This window comes from Nematolebias whitei, chromosome 16 (genome assembly GCF_014905685.2).
Source record: "Nematolebias whitei isolate Nwh7 chromosome 16, NemWhi1, whole genome shotgun sequence".
Taxonomy (NCBI): Eukaryota; Metazoa; Chordata; class Actinopteri; order Cyprinodontiformes; family Rivulidae; genus Nematolebias; species Nematolebias whitei.
Window position 1 is genome coordinate 4,305,800 of NC_056513.1, and position 21,441 is coordinate 4,327,240.

Consider the following 21,441-nt stretch of genomic DNA (forward strand, 5'->3'; position numbering starts at 1 on the left):
TCCTAGCTGGCGTTGCGGAGCCCCAATCAGGTGCCATTACACCCGATGTTTGAGAATATCATTGGCTGTCGGGGAAAGGAGCTGTGCGCAAAACCAACCCCGCTGCTCCACTCGCCTTACAGAAGCCGAGATGAGAACATCATCCGCTTTGAGCGCTTAGGCGCAGTGATTACATCCTCACAGACATATAGAGAAAGTCTGCGTGTTCCGTGCGTCTTTTTAAAGGCACGACTTATTTCATGTTGGCTGTGCGTAAAAGGGAGTTTTTTGTGCTTTTCCCCCCGAGTTAAGTGGATTTTCTTATTCTGTTTTCGACTTTTTTATTTTTTCTTCTTTTTTGTGTGTGAAGAAGGACAATCTGTGCTGCGCACAGGGAATGTTGGCTCCGAGTCCTGGCTCCAGCCTGCAATGTTTGCGCTGACGCCAAAACTCACAGACCGGTGCAGAATTGATTAAAACGGAGAGGCGCGGATCAAATGGCTGCGCTCCTCACAACTCCAACCGCACAACATTTCACAGACCTGAGGCAGAGGAGAGGATTGTCAGAGTCGGACAGCCTAGTTGCTGTTTGTGTCGCTGCCTTTTTACAGGCAGAGAAAAGTGGAAATGTTCAGCTCTTGTAAGATAAAGGAATAACACTTTTTTTTTTTTTTTTTTTTGGTTCTGAAGTGCACTTGGACTGCGGCAGGGGAGATGATTTGGTTAATATTCGTTCTCTCCATCCTGAATGGAGCTCTCTGTCAGCTGCACTACTCCGTGCCAGAGGAGCATGAGCCTGGCACTGTGGTTGGGAATATTGCAGAGGATTTGGGGCTGGACATCACCAAACTTTCCGCTCGGCGGTTCCAAACGGTGCCCAGTTCACGGACACCTTACCTGGAGGTGAACCTGGAGAACGGAGCGCTTGTGGTGAAGGAGAAAATAGACAGAGAGGAAATCTGTAAGCAGACCATCCCGTGCCTACTGCACCTGGAGGTGTTCCTGGAGAACCCGCTGGAGCTCTTTCGAGTGGAGATCGAGGTGTTGGACATCAACGACAATCCACCCAGCTTCCCGGAGACCGACATTTCCGTGGAAATTTCTGAGAGCGCGATTCCCGGGACGCGCTTCCCGGTGGAAAACGCGTTCGACCCGGACGTTGGCACGAACGCGCTCAGCACGTATGCCATCACGAATAATAACTTTTTTTACCTCGACGTGCAGACGCAGAGCGACGGGAACAAGTTTGCAGAGCTGGTGCTGGAGAAGCCGCTGGACCGAGAGCAGCAGGCGGCGCACCGCTACGTGCTCACAGCTGTGGACGGGGGCACCCCGCAGCGCACCGGGACCGCTCTCCTGGTCGTTAACGTTCTGGACTCTAATGACAACGCACCCACGTTTGACCAGTCTGTGTACACGGTTAACCTGCGGGAGAACTCACCCGTGGGCACTCTAGTCATCCAGCTGAACGCCACGGATGTTGACGAGGGACTAAACGGGGAAATAGTTTTTTCTTTCAGCAGTCACAACACCCCGCGGGTAAAGGACTTGTTCAATATTGATGCCAGAACTGGCAGGATAGAGGTGGCGGGTGAGGTGGACTTTGAGGAGAGCAACACGCACCAGATTTATGTTCAGGCTAAAGATCTGGGCGCGAATGCCGTTCCGGCGCACTGCAAAGTGTTGGTCAAACTGATGGACGTGAACGACAACACACCAGAGATCGGTTTCAGCACTGTGTCAGAGTCTGTGAGCGAGCAGGACGCCGCCGGCACCGTCATCGCACTTTTTAGCGTCTCGGACAGAGACTCCAGTGAGAACGGGCAGATGAGCTGCGAGATACTCGGTGACGTTCCTTTCAAGCTGAAATCATCTTTTAAAAACTACTACACCATTGTGACAGACGGGCCGTTGGACAGAGAGAGCACGGATTCCTACACGATCACTGTGGTGGCCAAAGATAAAGGTCAGCCTTCACTAGCAACCAGCAAATCCATTAAAGTGCACGTCTCCGACGAGAACGACAACGCGCCGCGCTTTACGCAGGCAGTTTATGATGTGTATGTGACTGAGAACAACGTGCCTGGTGCTTTCATTCACGCAGTGAGTGCTTTGGACCCTGACATGGGTCAGAACGCTCTAATTACCTACTCCATATTGGAGTGTGACATCCAGGACATGTCTGTGGACACGTATGTTTCCATAAACCAAGACACCGGATACCTTTACGCTTTGCGCTCTTTTGATTATGAGCAGCTGAAGGAGTTTAGTTTCATGGTCCAGGCTAGGGATTCAGGTGCTGCAGAGCTCTTCTCGAACGCCACAGTTAACGTGATCATAGTAGACCAGAATGACAATGCTCCCACTGTCATTGCCCCCATTGGGAAAAACGGCACAACCAGAGAGCATCTCCCGCGCGCTGCAGAACCTGGATACCTGGTGACACGCATTGTGGCCATGGACGCAGATGATGGTGAAAACGCACGACTGTCCTACAGCATCCTGCGGGGCAACGAGATGGGAATGTTCCGCATGGACTGGAGGACTGGAGAGCTAAGGACTGCACGTAGGATCTCTCCAAAGCGCGAACCCCAGGGCTTCTACGACCTGCTGATTGAAGTAAGGGACCACGGACAGCCCCCACTCTCCTCCTCCGCCAGCGTGAGTGTGATTTTAGTGGACAGTGTGGTGGAGGGCCGCAGTGGAGACCGCGGATCAGCCTCCAAGTCTAAGGAGACCTCTCTTGACCTCACCCTCATTCTCATCATCGCTCTGGGCTCCGTTTCCTTTATTTTCCTCCTGGCAATGATCGTGCTGGCAGTACGCTGCCAAAAGGACAAAAAGCTCAACCTGTACACGTGCCTGCTGGCGGGTGACTGTTGTTTGTGCTGCGGCTCATGCTGCAGCAGGCAGACTCGTGGCAGGAAGCAGAAGAAACTAAGTAAATCTGACATCATGTTGGTTCAGAGCACCAACGTGACATCAGGAGTTGGGCCCGTGGGGCAGGTGCCCGTGGAGGAGTCTGGGGTGGGAGGTGTGGGTGGCGGCTTCGGCTCCCATCACCACCAGAACCAGAACTCCTACTGCTACCAGGTGTGTCTGACTCCAGAGTCAGCCAAGACAGATCTGATGTTCCTCAAGCCGTGCAGCCCCTCCCGCAGCACTGACACGGATCACACCAACCCCTGCGGGGCTATTGTCACCGGCTACAGTGACCAAACACCTGACATCATATCCAATGGCAGCATCCTGTCCAGTGAGGTAAGAAAGAAGTAACCCCACTTCATCATTTCAATGTGTTAAAACAAAAAAAAAACAGCTGCAATTTCACGTGTCAAACTGGTTTTATTTCTTCTAAAAATGCAACAGCTGTCTCTGCTTTATGTCAAATCCTGTTACCCAGTCAGGTCACGCAAAGCAAAAGTCACAGAAATGAATCTACTATTGACTCGGCTGTTCTGCTCAGTGGCCTTTAATCATTTCCACGGTGATTGGACTTGTCAATTTTCAAATCTCATGTGACATTTAAAAAAAAAAAAAAAAGAGCATTTGGACCAGCAGCACACTGATGGAAAGGAAAGTCTTTTAAAGCCTATAATATTAAAACATTTGAGTTTGGAAATATTCCTTTCAAAGTTGATAGATAATATTTGGGGAGGCATTTTATAGCTGGGGTGGCAAATCTGGTCAGATAAAAGGAGAGAAGTGAATTGAATATCCTAATGCACAGGTGTCCAAAGTGTGGCCCGAGAGCCATTTGCGGTCCTTGGAGAGATTTTGTGCGGCCCACAACAGTTTTAAGAATGGTATCACTTTGGTCAGCAGGCTTAACAGGTCGATGCAGACTTCCTGCAGATTAGTTGGTAATCCTTTTTTTATATAATGTTTAGGTTTAACTGCAAAACAGATGAAAAAACATCTTCTCAAAATGAGCAATTTTAAAGAAAATGAAAATTGTTGGCTGTAATATTTTTAGTTTCACTTCATGCTACAAATCACCAAAAACCTTTACTGATTTCTACCAGAAAGAGACTTTTGGATAATGATTCATAAAACGTGGCTAAATATTACAGTTGATAAAATAATCAAGAGGGAAATTAGACATTTTTAAATGAATATAACGTGGTGTCATCTACATACGAGTTGATCAATTTAATTCAGTTTAATCAAACCTATGAATCTGTTGTAGCGACTGACAGCTGGACATTTTTTTCTGAACTTCGATCAGCCTTTTGGGTCGACCATGGTCCAAACAGCTGATCAACCACCTTTTAAAAAGGACACTTACTCAAATTGTGCTTTTATTGCTGAGAACAGACTAAAACAAACTTTCCAAACACAAGAAAACTACATAAACCCAACAAATCTAATAAATCAAATTATTTTGAATAAAAAAAAAAATATATATAAAAGCTTAGTGTTTGAGGCTTTTAATGTTTTCGATTTACAACAATTTAAAACTTTCTCCACCAAAATTAGTAAGCGTTTGTCCTTTTTCCTAAATACTGTGCACGTTGAGAGTTAAATTGGCATTTTTATGGCCCACGAGTTCTTTAATCTGGATAGTTTTGACCCACATATGAAAAAAGTTTGGACACTCCTGTCCCAATGTGCTCAACGTCTCTGCGTTCTGCTGGTGGAGCTGTGGAGTATTGGGGCTTTTCTGTTGATTGCGGTGTGGCTGGAGTGGAGCCAGACAGTCAGTCAGCCCTGCTGTTCTGCGCGTTAAGTATTCTGTGCACGGTGCAGCATGGCAGTGCCGTGCACAAAGGTTGTTCAGTTTCAGCGTTGGGCGTCTTAATCATTTACGCATTCAATCCTATCCCCCCACCCAATTTACCCTCCTCTTCCCCATCCAACTTCCCCCTCTTGCTCTCATCTCCTTTCGTCCTCTCACTCAGAGATGCTCGCTCCGTCAGTAACCTGACATCGCAGCTTCTCCTGACTCAGTTTCATGTTGACAGCAATGTTTGCTCACCTGATTAATGGTGTTTCTCTTATCGTTCTGAGCCCCCTTCTCCTGCATTTACATCATCTGACTGTTGGGCATTTAATACATTGTGTGTGTGTGTGTGTATGTTCTAGACAAAACACCAGCGAGCAGAACTCAGCTATCTGGTGGACAGACCAAGACGTGTCAACAGGTAGAGAAAAAACATATACTCACACATCATCTCATCTTTCACCTCATCGCCCTCCTTCACCATCATTTAGTTTCTGTAAAGTCCCAGATTTTGCTTATCTATAAAGATTGTACACTCATCAGTCTCCTGTATAATTCACATAGTTAATTATGGCTTTAAGGTCCAATGTGGTTCCAGGTGTCTCCATAACATTCATCTTGAGTTTGGAAACAGTCCCATAACTGACAAAGCTGCATCTAATGAAGCAATAACACTGGATTCCATTACATGTCATGTGTAACATCCAGTTTAAGTTCTCCATGGCCACCTTGATCACATTGACGTGGTGTTGACTTCTTATTCACTTTCTTTTTGTTTGCTCCTCATTTAATCCCCTCTACTCTCTTCACCGATGCTCCAACCACCATGCCAACCCAACCCCCCTTTTAGTTCGGCTTTTCAAGAAGCAGACCTTGTCAGCTCTAAAGACAGTGGTCATGGGGACAGCGAGCAGGGCGACAGCGACCATGATGCCACAAACAGGGGTCATTCAACTGGTGAGTTGCTCCACATCACATAATTACTCAGTCATTATTGTGCTCCCCCTCCCCTCACCACCAAACACACACACACACACACCTCCCTGATTCCTAACTGTGTGAGTTTGTGAATGTGAATAGGATGGTGTGGAACTGTTGGTGCGGAACGTTGAGTTTTCATTTTCTCAATTTGGGAGAGTGCCAGAATGTCCGAGCTTTAGGTATGAGCAGATCCCAGATGTGTTGATTGCATTTCACAACAGATATATATATATATATATATATATATATATATATATATATATATATAATATATATATATATATGTATATGTGTGTGTGTGGGGGGGGGGGGGATTCGTAATTGGTGTCACCCCTCTCCCTTCCTTTTTGGCCCTTTCCCTCTTCGTGACCCCCTCTGCTGCTTCAGCACCAAGTGGTGCTGAAAGGACAGCGACTGTCTGTGAGGCAGTGTGAGGCAAACGGAGCTTTACTGGCACAAATCAATAGGTTCACTCAAATGAAAGGGAATGGCATGAAAGCTAAATTGATATAATGAGAAGCGTTTCAATCAGCCTGAGAATCAGAATATTGTGCTGCCTTTGTAGTTTATAGATTGAACTTCCCAAACACAGTACATTACTTTCAGATTCTCTGTTTTTATCAGCCAATTTTTTGTAGAATTGGCTGATAAAGCAAGGGTAAAATGTGAGAATTAGCTAAGATTTCCCCATCCATGCTCTCACTCCAGGTTTATTTAATGACCTTTATTTCTTTTCTGCACTTTACAGCCCTGTAGATTTCTTTGCAAAGGGGTTAGTAGATCATATCTTAAGCAGCTCCTTGTTCTCTCTGAAATTCTATTTAGTTAGTACCTGTTTATTGATCATGGTGGAGTCAGAAAAAAGGGGAGCAATACAAAATCTAATTTTATATTGAACTGCCCTTTCTTTCTGAGGGATTGTACCACATGGTGCATGTGAGACCCCAGTCTAGACCGAAGCTTGCCAAATATCGTATCATGCTGGAAATACGAATAAAGAAGATCAGATAGGTGATGCAGGATAGTGAATGGACCCTCATTAGGCTCTGCAGTGCTTGACATTATTAATGAACCAAGGCAAAATAGTGAGCCAGTATGCAGCCGTTGTGTCACTCCCTGCCCTCGCTCGTAAAATAGTTTGGGGAAGGTCAAACTGTGCGAGTCTGAGATGCAGAATTGGAAGAAATCCAAGCCTCCTCTATTTTATTTTATCAAGGAGTTCAGTGAAAAATATATATGTAACTCAAACTACAGCTCATACTGGAAGATTTTCATCAGCATGTGATGCATATCTGCAAAAAATGCACTATAAGACACCAGGAAATCTATGTTATTACACAAATAAATCAGATGACAAAAAGTGCATCAGCCATATGCATGTTAGCTTTGTCTGCTAGTCTGAAACTTTAGAAAGAAATCAGTCCTGACATGATGTTCCAAGACATGCCCAAGACTGTATTTCAACACTTACTGTAGGTGGAAAATTGTCTTGAATTCCAATTTGCTGTTATTTTTTTTTTGTATTATCTAGCACAGTGACAGGTTTATATTTCTGAACCAATAACATGTTTCTTCAGCCTTTTTTTGGCTCCACATTTGCTCATTTGGCACAGGCCTGGGAGTGTACACAGTTGGTGCTGCACTGTGTATTTCATAGGAGGGAATCCAACATTTGTTCCTCATGTTGGATTTAGAAGGGAACAGCTTACCACTCCATGGGAGGTAATATTGCACGACTGGTATTTTGGAAGGAAGGACACTTGAGTTTCACAGACTTCTGTAAACACAAGCAGACACAGTGCATGTGCTTGTGTCTGTGTGGGAGTAACTCTATACGGCAGCCTGTTTTAATATGAAGGTGTATACACGACACCTATATGCAACCTGCTTGTCTATGTTTGTTTTGTTTTGGAGGAAACAGTGCAAAGTGGAGCTGTATGTGTTATAAAGGCATTCTCCAATGAGACTCAGGGAAGCTTAAATGAGATGACTGTAATATGAGAAAGTAGTGGGGAGTGCTTGGAACGTTGCCAGGTATATACAACATTTCCTCTATCAGAGCATCCCTTTTGCTCATTTGCCTTTGTGTAAGTTATTAATATGAGGTGGCAGAGAGGCATAGTTTGTAGAGCTGCCACCTCTCATCAAGAAGGTTGCAGGTTCAAATCCCAGCCTGGGATTTTTCTTTTTTTGTACTCTATTATTCCTTTATAAGGAAATCATTATCTATATTTTTCAAATTGCACATGTGAGCACACACATTTGAAGGAGTGAGCTGCCATCTAAGGTGCCTGGGGAGCAGCTGGGAGATTAAGGGTTTGGCTCATGGACGCAGAATGGGGCAAGTGAGGGTGGAGGCAGGTGTGGGTGTTTCACCTTTTCCAGCCACATTTTTTGATGTTGCTGGCCTGGGGAGTTGAACCGGCCCACCTCTGCCCACCTCTCTAACCTCTGTGCCACCACTCCCCCTTTCTGGGTGGAGTTTTCATGTCCTCTCTGTGCTGCCTGTGTTTTCTCCAGAGACTCTTATTCCTTCCCACAGACAAAAACCTGCACGTTAGACTGATTGGCGACTCTAAATTGACCCTAGGGTTAGAGTTGGTTTAGGTGTGAGCGAGAGAGTGGATGGTTCTCGTTTGTCTCCATGTGTCCCTGTGGTGGACTGGAGACCTGTCCAACTGTCCCTGTGATGGACTGGAAACCTTTCGAGAGTGCCCCCTGCTTCTCACACAACAATAGTTAGACATGGGCAACAGTGACCCCCGTATCTCAAAAAGGAAGAAGAGGGTAAAGATAATGGATGGATAATTTATTAATATATTGTGCTGGTAATGTTTCTCACATGAGTTATATTCAATGCTTTTATGCAGTAATGTGTTAAAGTTAAAGTGTTGTGCATATGCAGCAGACAGACAAGCTGCAAAAGCATGCACCGAGCCTATACCATTTTTTTTTTCAGGTATTTCTCCAGTATCTGTTTAGGCAAGCTAGTGCACATTTCTATGCTCATGTATATTTGACATGAATGCATGCATGCATTACTTATGCAGATGTGCATGTGTTTGTTTGACACACTCGTAGTGTCTGTCAGTCTCATCCTTCATTCTGTCTCTCTCACACGTCGGTTCTCCGTAACACTCGGCTGATCAGTAATTCATTTTTAGATCCTTTGCATAGCAATTATCAAAGGAGGGTTAGAGGCGAGGTTTCCACATGGGAACACGCAACGCATTCTCCCTTTTGGTGCACCTTGGAATATTTCAAATCAAGGGGGAAACCATTTCCAGTTGGCATATCATCAACTACACCTGCTGTAGCTTCCCGCTCGGCCGCTCGGCTGACACTTTAGAAAATAAGTCTCCTGATGTTGTTTTAAATCAAAAGGACACTGCCTGGGAGGTTGGGGTGCCTTGGAAATTGGTGCAAATGGCTTTTCTTAACGTTGGTGTCTAAAGTGAGGCAGCAGTGCATCAAAAGCTAAAGCAGTATAGATTTAGAAGTGAGTGCCACCTTGTTTCTGTTTCCAACCTTCATTTTTTTTTCCAAAATAAAACATAATTTTCTCTCACCATCCTGTTAAATGAAGATGGTAAGAGTGAACAAAACAAATGAACAAATACAAAAAAAAAAAAAAAGAGGAGTCCGATAAATTTGGATAAATCGTTCATCAGGGAGGAAAAAAAGAGGCACATTTGGTCTGTTCAATCAGCTGTGGAAGGCAGCATGACGGGTGGGAGACTGGAAACGATCATTATCATGACGTTTGTTTTGGTGAGAACAACAGCCGTGACAAATGGGACAATTAAATCACCGTGGTAACGGTGTATTAGATGGCTGATTATGAATTAGTGGCGTGCACTGTGCTGCAGTTCCCTGTGTCACTGAGCTGTCAGATGAATTTTAGCAAACAGGGTTCTGATACACCTGCCGTTCTCAGACCTGGAACTCCAACACAACTGAGAGCTCAGCGTGTAATATACAGCCATGCACATGCATGTCAAAACCATGTTAATGAGTTTAATGTAAGACGGTGTCAGGTTCAAAGCTTTGAATGGACGTTTGAAGGGAGGTGGAAGTAGAATAAGTAACGTTATTTCAATTTTGAAACTTAATTTGTATTTATGAAATAAGAAAAAAACAAAAGAAATGCACAAATAACTTAGAATAGAGTTAATTAAATATACAATTAGAATTCCACACAGTTCATCTTGGTAGGTGACATGTCATTGAAATTCTTAATTTTGCTTTACATGTTTCTCATTTGTTTTTAAATATTTGTTGTTTCCGACTGTTATTTTGATATACACGTTTTAAACTTTCTAAATGAGTGATTGATCTAAATGGTGATTTTAGCCTGTTTTGGGGGGGGTGCTCAAGCACCCCTACATTTTAACTCGGCACCCCTGAAAAATCAAGAAACCATAATTAGGATTTTGTAAGGAAACAGTTCTCAAACCTTAAATTCACCAAAATATTGAATAAATGTGCAATAAATATGGAATAAATGGGCAGCACGGTGACACAGTTGGTAGAGCTGCTGCCTCTCAGCGAGCAGGTCCCTGGTTCAAATCTCCGTCCGGGGGCCTTTCTGGGTGGAGTTTGCATGTTTTATCTGTGCATGCGTGGGTTTTCTGCAAGTTCTCTGGTTTCCTCCAATAGACCAAAAACATGCATGTTAGGCTGACTGGCAACTTTAAATTGTCCCTAGGAGTGAGTGAGAGAGTGAATGGTTGTTTGTCTGTATGCGTCCCTGTGATGGACTGAACAGATATCCAGGGTGTCCCTGTGATGGACTGGAGACCTGTCCAGGGTGTCCCTGTGATGGACTGGAGACCTGTCCAGGGTGTCCCATCTCTCGCACAGTGACTGTTGGATATGGGCACCAGTGAGCCCCGCAATCCAAAAAGGAAGAAGTGGGTGAATATGATGAATAGATGGAATAAATTATGACACTTAAACGTGCCACTGAAATCTATGATTTTTCATTTATTTATTTTTGCACGAGTAGGATCCTCACCACCACCTGTCAATCAATCCAGTAGTCTCGTCAGCAACGGACCCATCGGTGTTCTCAGTTTGAACCAAAGTGAAACTCCCCTTACCTGCAGGAGCTGTGTGTGTGTGTGTGTGGGGGGGGGGGGTTAGGTGTGTTAGGATGCATGAGAGAAGTGGAGCGTGCTCTATTCACACAAGGAGAGCTGTTGGTCAGGCTACTTCTTTTTGTGGCGTGCTCTCTAAAACAGGTATTGAATCAAGTGTTTACTTATATAGGTAGACATAGATTTTTAACAACCTATACACCAGAATGCAGGAAATTACATTTAATTTATTCATAAGTTTATTCAACCCCCCACCCACATCCACCATTGTGTCGCCCCACATTACAAATGCTTCTGACACCAATGACCACCGTGTTCTTCAAGCCAAGCGCCATTGTCAGCACTCGGGGCTGAGCACCCCTAAAGGACAGATTCTAGAGTTGCCCCTGGTAGAAGTCCAGATCTTTGAACAGCATTTCACACATTTAATAAATCTAAAGTTTACTTGCATATTGTAATGCAGGTTTCTGTGTATCCCCTCTTATATCAATGCACACTAGCTTGCTACATTTCCAGAGAAAAACTAAAAGGCATACAAACCAAATATCAATAGTCAATGGCAATCCTAAGCATGTGCTCTAACAATGTATAAGAGGGCGTATAAATCACGCAGACACTGGTTGGCCTCTGGGCTCTCCTTTCCAGCTCACTTGCTGTGCTGCAGAAACTGAAATTCATAGCTGCGAACAGTTTGTCTCTCTGTCATTAGTGGGAATATTGGAAACCATCTTGCTCTTTTTTTGCACCTGTGAGGTTTCTGGTTTACTCATCTCAGGCTCACCGGTCAACCTGTGTAAGGAAGCTCTGCTACTCCCCTGTCGTCCCGTGGTGCCGTCTAAACATTGACATTTTGTGTCAGTATTCTCTCTGGAGTAGTGAATGACAAGATGAAGAACAGAGTTATTGATGGAAGACACCCTCCACCTGGGGACGGGAAAGACGTTTTGGTGGGCTGGAAAATAAAAAAAAAACACACAACTAAAAACAACAAATAAATAATAGGTGAGGAGACTTAAATGTGACGTGAAATAAAAGACAGAAAAAAGACACCGGGAGACTAATGAAGATGGAGAACGGATCAGAGAAATGAGTTCAGGTATAAGAAGCGACTGCAAATCTGTGCAAACAGAACACACACAAAAAAATAAATACAAAGACGGGACGTGTGTTTTTCCACAATCTGTTTTCCTCTGGTTTCTTTCCTCCCAGAGGTTGGGTGTATCTCAGACAGCACAATTAGTCAAATCACACCAACATGGGATTTCAGAAACATTCAGAGATGTAATGGGAAAAAAAGCAAGTAAAGCGAAAAGAACTGAAGTGCTGATTGCTTATTAGCACGTAGATCGTGTTTAGATTGTGCCGAATCATTTGCATTTCCTCTTCTGGGTGTTTGTGTGGAAATAGAGCAGGAATATGTTTTTCCTGCCTGTTGAGGTCACGATGCGACGGCTGCTGGCAGGGCCTGTCATTGCCAGTCACTGTTTCGGTTGTTGTTTGGCTTCGTGCCTGAAGAAGAAAAGGTGCATCATGGAGATCAAGAGTCACATGGTGTCATGCGAGATCGCCTGACTGTCTGTTTGCTTCCGTATATTTACATATTCTCACATTTAAGAAGCTTTTTTTTTTTTTTTTGTGGAGGTGTGTGCATGAGTTGGGAAACGTGTGATGATGCTGTTTTTTGAAGTTTTACTGAGTAAACGTGGAGCTCTGACACAACGTTCTCGAAGCCACATAAAAGTAAACAGTGATTGGTGCAGGCTATATTTAGAAATCATTCTGAAAGTACAAGCTGCCCCTGCACCTGATTAATAATACAGGAACAATATATAAAACTAAGCTAACTTAATCCATTGGCAATAACTTTTTATCTACAGATCTCTTCCCTGTGCACAGTTCTGCTTCGGTTATTCTACTAATTTACTCTTAGAGTTAAATATTCAGAGTTCCTCAAATCTTTAGCCGCAGCAGCTCAGAAATGATTGGAGGAGCTGAGGTCAGTGTCCTTTGTGTCAGAGGGAGCCGTTAATTTGCAAGGAGTTCATAAAAAAGCTAAAGGCTAAATGCGAGATGGGCATTACCAGTGACAGGGATTGGGTATGTGATTTATGTGCGCCCAACCTTTACAGATGCTCTAAATATTTGTCAATCCTGATGGTGATTCAGAGAGAAAATGCCATTCAAAAACTGCGTCAGCGTCCCTGTACAGTTTAGCTGAACTGATCTTTGAATTTTAGGGATTGCTCCGTAGATTCTCCTCCTCATCACCAGTTTTTTTTTTTTATCACTGAGCCACATTTCTCCTGTGCTACGTTGTGATAAAAAAAAAATAAATAAATAAATAAAAAACACTCTGGCAGCAGCGAGCACTGAAGTGTGCCTCTTCTTTAAGGCTTTCAGAGGAGAAAGGGGTAAACAAATCCAACAGACATTAGATGTCTTTAAAAAAATGCTGAATCAAACCCTGTGTGATGAGGTGAAAGGATGTCGCTGTCTATCTGTCTTTCTAAAACTTTACTCAAATAATGCAAAATAGTTAGAATGCATTTCATAACTCGTTTTTTGACACAAGCTATAAAAGTCTCGTTGAACTTCTGACCTGCTTTCAATACAAATTCAACCTTTACACATCTCTTGGCTTTTCAGCATTTATGTATCTGTGATGGGCAGCAGCTTCACTTGCAAAGAGCAAGTTTAGAATAGTGACACAGCTGGATGGGTGTTCAAAGAATCTCCTCATGGCAAGTTAAAGAAACCGAAAACAAATGTTTAGTCAGAGTTTTCAACTTTCTTCCCTCTAAATCAAAGCCGTCCCCTGCTCCTCTTTCCACTCTCCATCTGTGATGGTTGGGTCTCCCCCTGTTTTGATCTGGACATTTCTTTTTCCGTCTGTAGTGGCTCGGGTCTCCCCTCTCCTTCCTTATGGTTCCTGGAGCCTTGCTGCTTCTCCCGCCTGCTGTCCTGGTCTGTGAAATCTGCGACTCCCTGAGCCGTTCGGTCCTGGCTGTCTGTGAGCCTTGTGTCTCCACTGGCGCTCTGTCCACTGTGAAGTCTTGTGGCGTTGCTCGCTCCCCATGGGGCCTCAATTAGCAGCAACATTAGATCCACACAATGCACGCAAATAAAGAGGAGCAGAATCTGTCACAGTGGTGGTGCTTCAACACGTTGATGGGACAGAACAGTGCGTTGACTTTAAAAGGTTTAAAGGTTCACTGGAGAACTGTTGTTACAGCGAGTTAAGTCAATGCTTTCAGCGTGTACCAGTATTTGGTATATATATATATATATATATATATATATATATATATATATAGTTTGAAAAGAAAAGTCTAGGGTAAATAATTCAAAGAATAAACCAAGTTCTAAAGCATGCCTGGCTCCCTGATAGCTGGTGAATAAGTGTATATTGTTCTCGATGCGTGTTGATAGGCCAACTCTACCGTTTTAGTTTGATGTTTGTTAAATTGGCATCAGACAGAAGGAACATGTCTGGAATCCACAGACCAGTAGAGCAGCAGCATCCAGTCTGACACCACAAACAAACCGAAGTGAAAGAAGAGGCGGTGCACCATCTTTCTTTGTGAGTGGTGTCACTTTTCCAAGCACTCCTTTCTTCACTTTACATCCAGATAGCACCATAAAAATAATAATAAATGGTATTAAGAGCAAAATGGCAAATATAATTTATCATTATATTGCTATAATTTTGTAGTTTGTTATCCTTAAAACTGCTGATGTGTTTGTATTGATCAGTTCTTGTTATAAACGTATAGCATGTAACAAACTTATGTTTATTGTTCAACTATTGCAGAAAAAAATGCTTTTATATCCAACTCCATGTCAACATTTTAGCCTATTTTCTAAATTGCTAGGGAAACTAATTGCAATTTCAATAATTGTCACATCTAAATCTAAAGGGCAACCTGTAAAAATATACAAACCAAAAATAAATAAATAATTAAACAACTTGAATACACTTTATCTAAATTGAGTAGTATACATGTGATACTTGGTCTAATGTTTACACTTGTTTAATAGTCTACTATCGGATTAATCTAAGATCATGATATATTGTGGGCAGCTGTGGCTGAGTGGTTACAGCAGTCATCCTCCAATGCAAGAGCTGGGGATTCAATTCCACCTGCAGTCAAATGCCAAAGTGTCCAAGACACTGAACCCTTCACTGCCTCCGATGTGTGTCCCATTGGTATTTGAGTGATAACAAGCACTGATTAATCTCTGCAGATTCAGATTAGCTTTGTACAGATCCAGTAGAGTGCTGTGTGAATGGGTAAATAAGGACACACGTTGTGTTGTAAACAGCTTTGCGTATTTTGATAAGATAGAAAAGTACTATATAAGTGCAGTCCATTTACCATTTACTGTGGTGCTTGAATGTGAACACTTTATATTTTTTCTATATTTCTACATAAATATGACTTAAAACATCAGATTTTCACACGTCCTAAAAGTAAAGTAAACCCAGTTAAACAAATGAGACAAAAAATAACATGCTAGGTAATTTACAGTATTTATTGAAGAAAATGATCCAATCTTACTATTATTAATATCCAATATTATTGAGCATGCATCAGGAGATCCAATATTACATACATGTGAGTGGTAACATTATGTGGACCTTTGCTTTCAGTACCTGGTGTGTTTAACCAACAATTCTGGTCTCTTATGCATAATTGTGTAAGTACATGTGTGGTGTTTTGTTATATTATTTCAGATTTAGCTTTTTTAATTTTTATGCTAATATTTTATTTTTGGCAGCTGTTATATGTCAGTTACACAATTCTTCAATTTGTATATGCATGATTGACATTAGTGTGGGATTGTGCAACAAGTGAATAGAAAAAAAAAGGATATAAATTTGCATTTTGTCTTTTTGCATTTCCAAATCAAATGTGACTGAGGATGTTGATGTGAGCAGGTGGGGGATGTTCAAGAGCTTCTGTAACCCCCATCCCTTTGATTGCATATTTCTTTCTAAATGAATGGGGTGAGGAGAAAAACAAACAATTCTCTTCGTCAGTTCCGTCTTTTGTCTTGTTGATGAATGGCTTTCTCTGCCTTTCTCCTGCCGGTGACATTGGGAAGTGATTACTGACTTGTGGTTCCTCTTGTGGTTTCTTTCCATCTTCTCTTCCACCGTCCGTTTGTTTCCACTCCAAATGTCCATCCTCATTTCATTCTTATGATCTCTTACTTTAATTATTATTCTTATCATCATATTCATCTGATCACATTTCCTCCAATCTTACTCCCACATTCCGTTTGTCATTTGTATTTGCTCTGCAGGCGCTGACCTGTTCTCCAACTGCACGGAGGAGTGCAAGGCCCTGGGTCACTCCGACCGCTGCTGGATGCCGTCCTTCGTGCCATCAGACGGGCGCCAGGGGCCGGACTACCGCAGCAATCTGCACGTTCCCGGCATGGACGCCACACTGCCCGATACTGAGGTACCCTCCTCCGTCAACCTCTCCGACCAACTCACCTTGACCTCGTCTACCGCCTCGTCCAACGATAGGTCATTCTCCACTTTTGGCAAGGACGGCCAAAGATCACAGTCACACCACAGCCTTCAAAATCACCTCCATCCGCAACAGCAGCAGTACAGCTCCAGCACGCTAGAGAGGAAAGAGTATGATAGGGGGACTCTGCCGTACAAACCAACCTTTCTCTGTGAGTATCAGTATGAAACTTCAATGGGACCCTATGACTTTGGTATGGTCCCATACAGATACTAAAGAAGGATACGATGAATCTTAATTCTGATCTGGACATTTTCTGCTGTTAACCAGCCTTTCTTTTTCTACTTTCAATCAGTTCAAAATACGACCTTATATTTTGTTGTATTTCATTTTATTTTATTTTTGTACTTTTTTTCAAATGTACAATGAACAATTTCCTGCCTCCTTTCTCCAAATCTTCCTTATTTTTTATTTTATTTTTTCCTTTGCATTCAACCCTACAATAACCTTAAATGCTGCTTGTAATCATGTGACTTATTACAAAATAAACAAATATGAATTGGAATAATGTTAGTTTGTTGTGGCCCCAATTTTTTGTTTGTTTTCCCTGTTTTCTAACCCCACCCCCCCCAAATGTAAAATCCTTCTTATCTGATGCTCATACTTGTAAAGGCCATCAATACAAGAACAGGTCCAGGGTTGCAGAGAACAGTTTCACATTCTAGCAGTTTTACACTTCATAAAACATTTTTTTTGGAACACAGAGAAGAGCAAAAGACAGATTATGTCATGGTGGAGAAGGCATTTTATTTTCCATTCCTCAACATCTCTTTTCAAGCATGATGACTTCCCTACTGAATAGCTCTAAAGGTGAGGCAGACAACCCACGCCTCAGTTTCATCACAAGGATTGAAGTCCATTTTGCTTTAAAAAGGAACCCAAGTGTCTATCCTTGCATGTTGATCAATACCTGACATGCAGCAGAATGTTGAGGCTGCCTTTCAACCATGAATTCAAGATTCTTTAGTTGGTTATTTACTCACATTTACTAGAATAATTTAATATATAGATATAAAAAAATAGGATTTTTTTTCCACTTGATTAAAAACAAATACTAAAGAAATTGCATTTCCTGTGAAAATGCAGTGTAAATGCCTATTGCTGAAAAACTTGCTGAAAAACAGCTGAAATTAGATAAAAAAACATGCTGAAATGTAGCTAAAATGGAAGAACAAGCCACAATTAGCAACAGAAAGCAAAAATAACATGTTTGCTGAATTGGGCTTAAATAAGATGAAATGAGCACAGACATTATGAAATTAGCTTAAAAAAAAGGCTGAAATTAGCAAAAACAATAGCTGAAAAGGCAGAAAGAAGCTTAAACTAACAGAAGCATGTGGAAAGAGCAGAAATAAACTAAGCCAAATGTAGAACTAGATGAAAAAAGCTAAAATAGCATAATATATTGTAGTTAAATTGTAGATGAAATAACTGAAACTAGCAGAAATAAGCTGAAAGGATCATAGTAAGCTGAAGTTAGTAGAATTAATTAATTTAGGATGAAAGTTGCAATTGCCACAAACAACTTGCATTTTTTTTTTCTGAAAACAGCAGAAATTATCTAAAAAGGCAGCTGAAAGTGTAAAGCAAGCTTAAATTATCAGAAGACAGCTAAAAAAATAAAAACAAAAAAACGTTTGCTCAATTAGGCTGAAAGAAGCACAAATTAGCACAAAAAAATAGAAATGATCTAAAACAAAACCAGAAATTAGCACCCCCCCCCCAAAAAAAAAAAAAAAAAAAAAAAAAAAAAAACAGCTGAAAAGTAGCTAAAAAAAGCAGAAGCTGAACTTACCAGAAGGATGAGAGAGAGAGAGATAAGTGAAATTAGCTTAAAAGGCTAAAATTTGAATGAACAGCTAAATAGTAGATGAAATAACAGAACAGTTGAAACTTGAAGACATAAGCTGAAAGGAACATATGAAGCTGCAATTAGCAGAAAGTACTTAGAAGAAGCACAATGATGTTGTAGTTAGCAGAAATAATCTGAAAGGAGCACAAAACAGCTAAAACTAGCTGCAAGTAGCTGAAAAAAAAGTTTAAATTTACACAAAGAAACTGAAAGAAGCTGAACCGGAACAAAACGTGAAAGGAGCAGTAAAAGTTTATAAATGGATCTGAAGATTTGAAGAATGTAAAATGAGCTCAATTCATTTTCTAAGGAAAAAAAATAATAAAATGATTGAAAAGGCTAAATATCTCTAAGTGCTAAAGTTGCACCAATACCAAAAGTCATACCAGGATTGGCCTGAAAGAACTGAACATTTTTATTTAGGATTTGTTGAAATATCACAAAATTGCAGAACGAGAAAGATGTCAAAAATCACATAGAATACTTTAAAGAAACCCATAATAATAAATATAAAGCGGATCACAATAGTGTGAATGCCTATACACTGAACGTGGAAAGGTCAGGGCATTCCTGGCTGCATTCAGTTATTTTCAAAGCTTCCACATTACATGAATATTCCATGAGCTCTAAGAGTCCAGGATGGATCTGATATTCAGTAGAGAAGTCATTTCCAGTCATCTCACCACCATGTTAACCACCATCGTCCATGATTGTGCATGCTGGCTGTGGGCTGTCTCTCAGGTAAACTATGAGCACAAAAATATATACTTTTTTTTTTTTTTTTTCTTGTTTGTCATGTCAGGTCTGTGTGAAAATAATTGGTATTTAGCCTTTAGGTTCTGGAGCCTGTTTTGCTCCAATTTTGTCTTCTCGTGTGGGTGCTCATCTAGACTGCCTCGCAGGGTTTGGAGAACACACTCAGTCTAAAATCCAAAACAATAGTACAATGGACATTTCTTTACGTATATTTTAGTTCAGGTTTAGGGCTTTTCAAAGAAGAATGAATCCAGTGAAACTAAGCTGGGAATCTTGCTGCTCATCATTTCATAAAATAAATGAAAAGACTCCTAAACTAACATTCTGTTAATTATAGACACCGTTTATGTTTTTTTATTTTATTTTTTATATATATATATATATATATATATATATATATATATATATATATATGCTGCAGTGGCAATACCGTGACCATTGCAGTTCCTTGTAAAAACATTTGTAAATGTTTAATGACCCATTTATAGATAATTAATGAAGCAATTAGAACACTTTGTATTTTCTACCCTTGCATTAAGCAGCCACCTAATGGTGATGATTTATTCTCAATGAAGGGTAAATTTTTAACCCCATTCCCACATATTGTTTTATTATATCACATATCCTGTCACCGTCAGTGTTTAACGTATTTAAATAACTTCACGCAGTCCTTAGTGGCACACATCCGGCAGGAAATGACATTCTGATCTGACTGTGTCTCTAAAATGCCTCATGAGAAAACATGTCATTTGTTTTAACAAGCGTGTTCTCTTTCTTTTCAGCCCGCAAAAGGATTTGCTAGCTCGTTCCACGTGGACCTGTCGGAGACGGCGTGAATTTCTGTAGTAGACCACCATCACTGATTCTAGAGACAGCATAGGAACACTAAAGAGAGGCAACATGGACAACAGCAACCTTGGTTAAACTTCATTATCTCGGGTGGCGAACTGTAACGAAGCCTTGGCAGTGGCTGCTGAGGGAGGAAAGGAGAAATAATTACTGAGTAGCTGTAAACCTCTGGATACCCGAGGAGCAATCCAAGGCTTAATTTCTCTCAGCAGGACTGAGACCGGGGCCAAAGCTCTTGACCATGGGAAGATTAAAACGGTATCATTTTACAGACAAAAAAAGGGAACTGAAAAATCAAAGCAAGTGGGACAAATAAACCTTCTGAGAGGTGTTTTTATTCTGACTGAGGGGTTAGCCTCTAGAAAAATGTGTGTGCCTGTTTACATCAAGAAAAACAAACAAAAAAAGACCTATTGTTTCTGTACAGACTTCAACCAATGTCTACGGAACCCTTTAGCTATTTCTATGATCACCACTAAGCCAGCTGTACAGACACCGTTGGATGGAAATAAAAAAAAGAGACTGATAGTTGGAGACTCCGTTACCGAGAAGCGGACGGATAACGAAAGAAGGAGATAGAAACAGAGAGCAGGTGTTGTACATGAATAATACAAGTGTAAGGAGACAAGGACAAGCGATGGCGTGCAGTAATATAAAATCTATTATGTTTTTTTTGTTTTTTTTACTTGACTGTCTTTATATAACTTCTCTTTTTTTTTTTTTTTTTTTTGTTTCCGTTGTTCTTTTTGTGTGATAAACGTGTGCAGACGACAAATATCCAAACTCACCGTTACAGACAGGAATTCCTTTGGTTCCCTCCTCTTTCGAGCAAAGCCACTTCAGGAAGGAGATCTGGACAAACCACTGTGCAGAAGGATCTCGTGTTGGTTTTATAAATAAAACATCAGAAATTAATGTTCACATTGGATCACGTTTTTCAAAGCACTTATTTGTATTTTTAAGGTCCTTCCTGAGCTGACTGCACTGAAAGTGAATAACCCGTTCGTGATATTTGGCTCTGTTGACGCCATCGGCCGACACAAAAACAATCAGACACAATCTGTGGTTTTTATCATGTGTGCAAAGTGTTTACTGTGCTATTTTAAAAGCGTATAAATGAATATAAATCTATCTATATATATATAACTATCTATATATATATATATACACACAATATACTTTTTTCCTAAAAACTGTGTAGTCATGATTTATTTATTTTTTGTCAGTTTGATTCTTTTTATACACTTCATGATGTCTTTCAGTTGAACAATACCAAGTGCTACAACATTAAAGTTTGCTTTGGTTAATGTGAAGGAGCCTAAAAAGCTAAATTTTAAGCCAGCCAGCAATTAAGTTGCTTTTTTTGATTGTTACTTTTTTATTGTTTACATATTCTTGGCCTTGTTGTGTGCTGCAACGTCACCATTTGAGTTGTTTTGGCCTACTGTGTATTTTTTTCTAGCAGAATATTTGATGTACAGGATGGGAGGCTATCACAATCCAGTATCAGAAGTTTTTACAATCATACTAGGAAAAAAAAAAAAACATACACAAACAGGTGCAGGAAGACATAAACCTGTAATACATGTTGACAAGTGTTGCACATACACAGGCACACACACACACACACACAGGCGCACACACACACACAGGTCAAGTGGT

At 41.3% G+C, this 21,441-nt stretch overlaps 1 protein-coding gene across 2 annotated transcripts; it reads left to right on the forward strand.

The window, feature by feature from the left end:
- The first annotated feature begins 681 nt into the window (after positions 1-681).
- LOC119423258 (protocadherin-10) lies at positions 682-20,895 on the forward strand. Of its 2 annotated transcripts, XM_037690678.1 has the most exons (5): positions 694-3,240; positions 5,065-5,123; positions 5,553-5,659; positions 16,090-16,250; positions 19,713-20,895. In XM_037690678.1, the coding sequence occupies exons 1-5, from the start codon at positions 694-696 to the stop codon at positions 19,764-19,766; spliced, it is 2,928 nt and encodes a 975-aa protein (XP_037546606.1). In that variant the 3' UTR covers positions 19,767-20,895. The 2 variants fall into 2 exon arrangements, with proteins under 2 accessions (XP_037546607.1, XP_037546606.1); XM_037690679.1 differs by lacking the exon at positions 19,713-20,895 and having other exon boundaries at positions 682-3,240; positions 16,090-16,596.
- Positions 20,896-21,441: the final 546 nt, after the last annotated feature.

Excerpts from the sequence above, each read along its gene's own strand:
- LOC119423258 (XM_037690679.1), top strand. The coding sequence starts at position 694 with ATGATTTGGTTAATATTCGTTCTCTCCATCCTGAATGGAGCTCTCTGT. Across the intron at positions 3,241-5,064 it reads GCAGCATCCTGTCCAGTGAG|ACAAAACACCAGCGAGCAGA; the intron begins GTAAGAAAGAAG and ends TGTATGTTCTAG. Across the intron at positions 5,124-5,552 it reads AGACCAAGACGTGTCAACAG|TTCGGCTTTTCAAGAAGCAG; the intron begins GTAGAGAAAAAA and ends CCCCCCTTTTAG.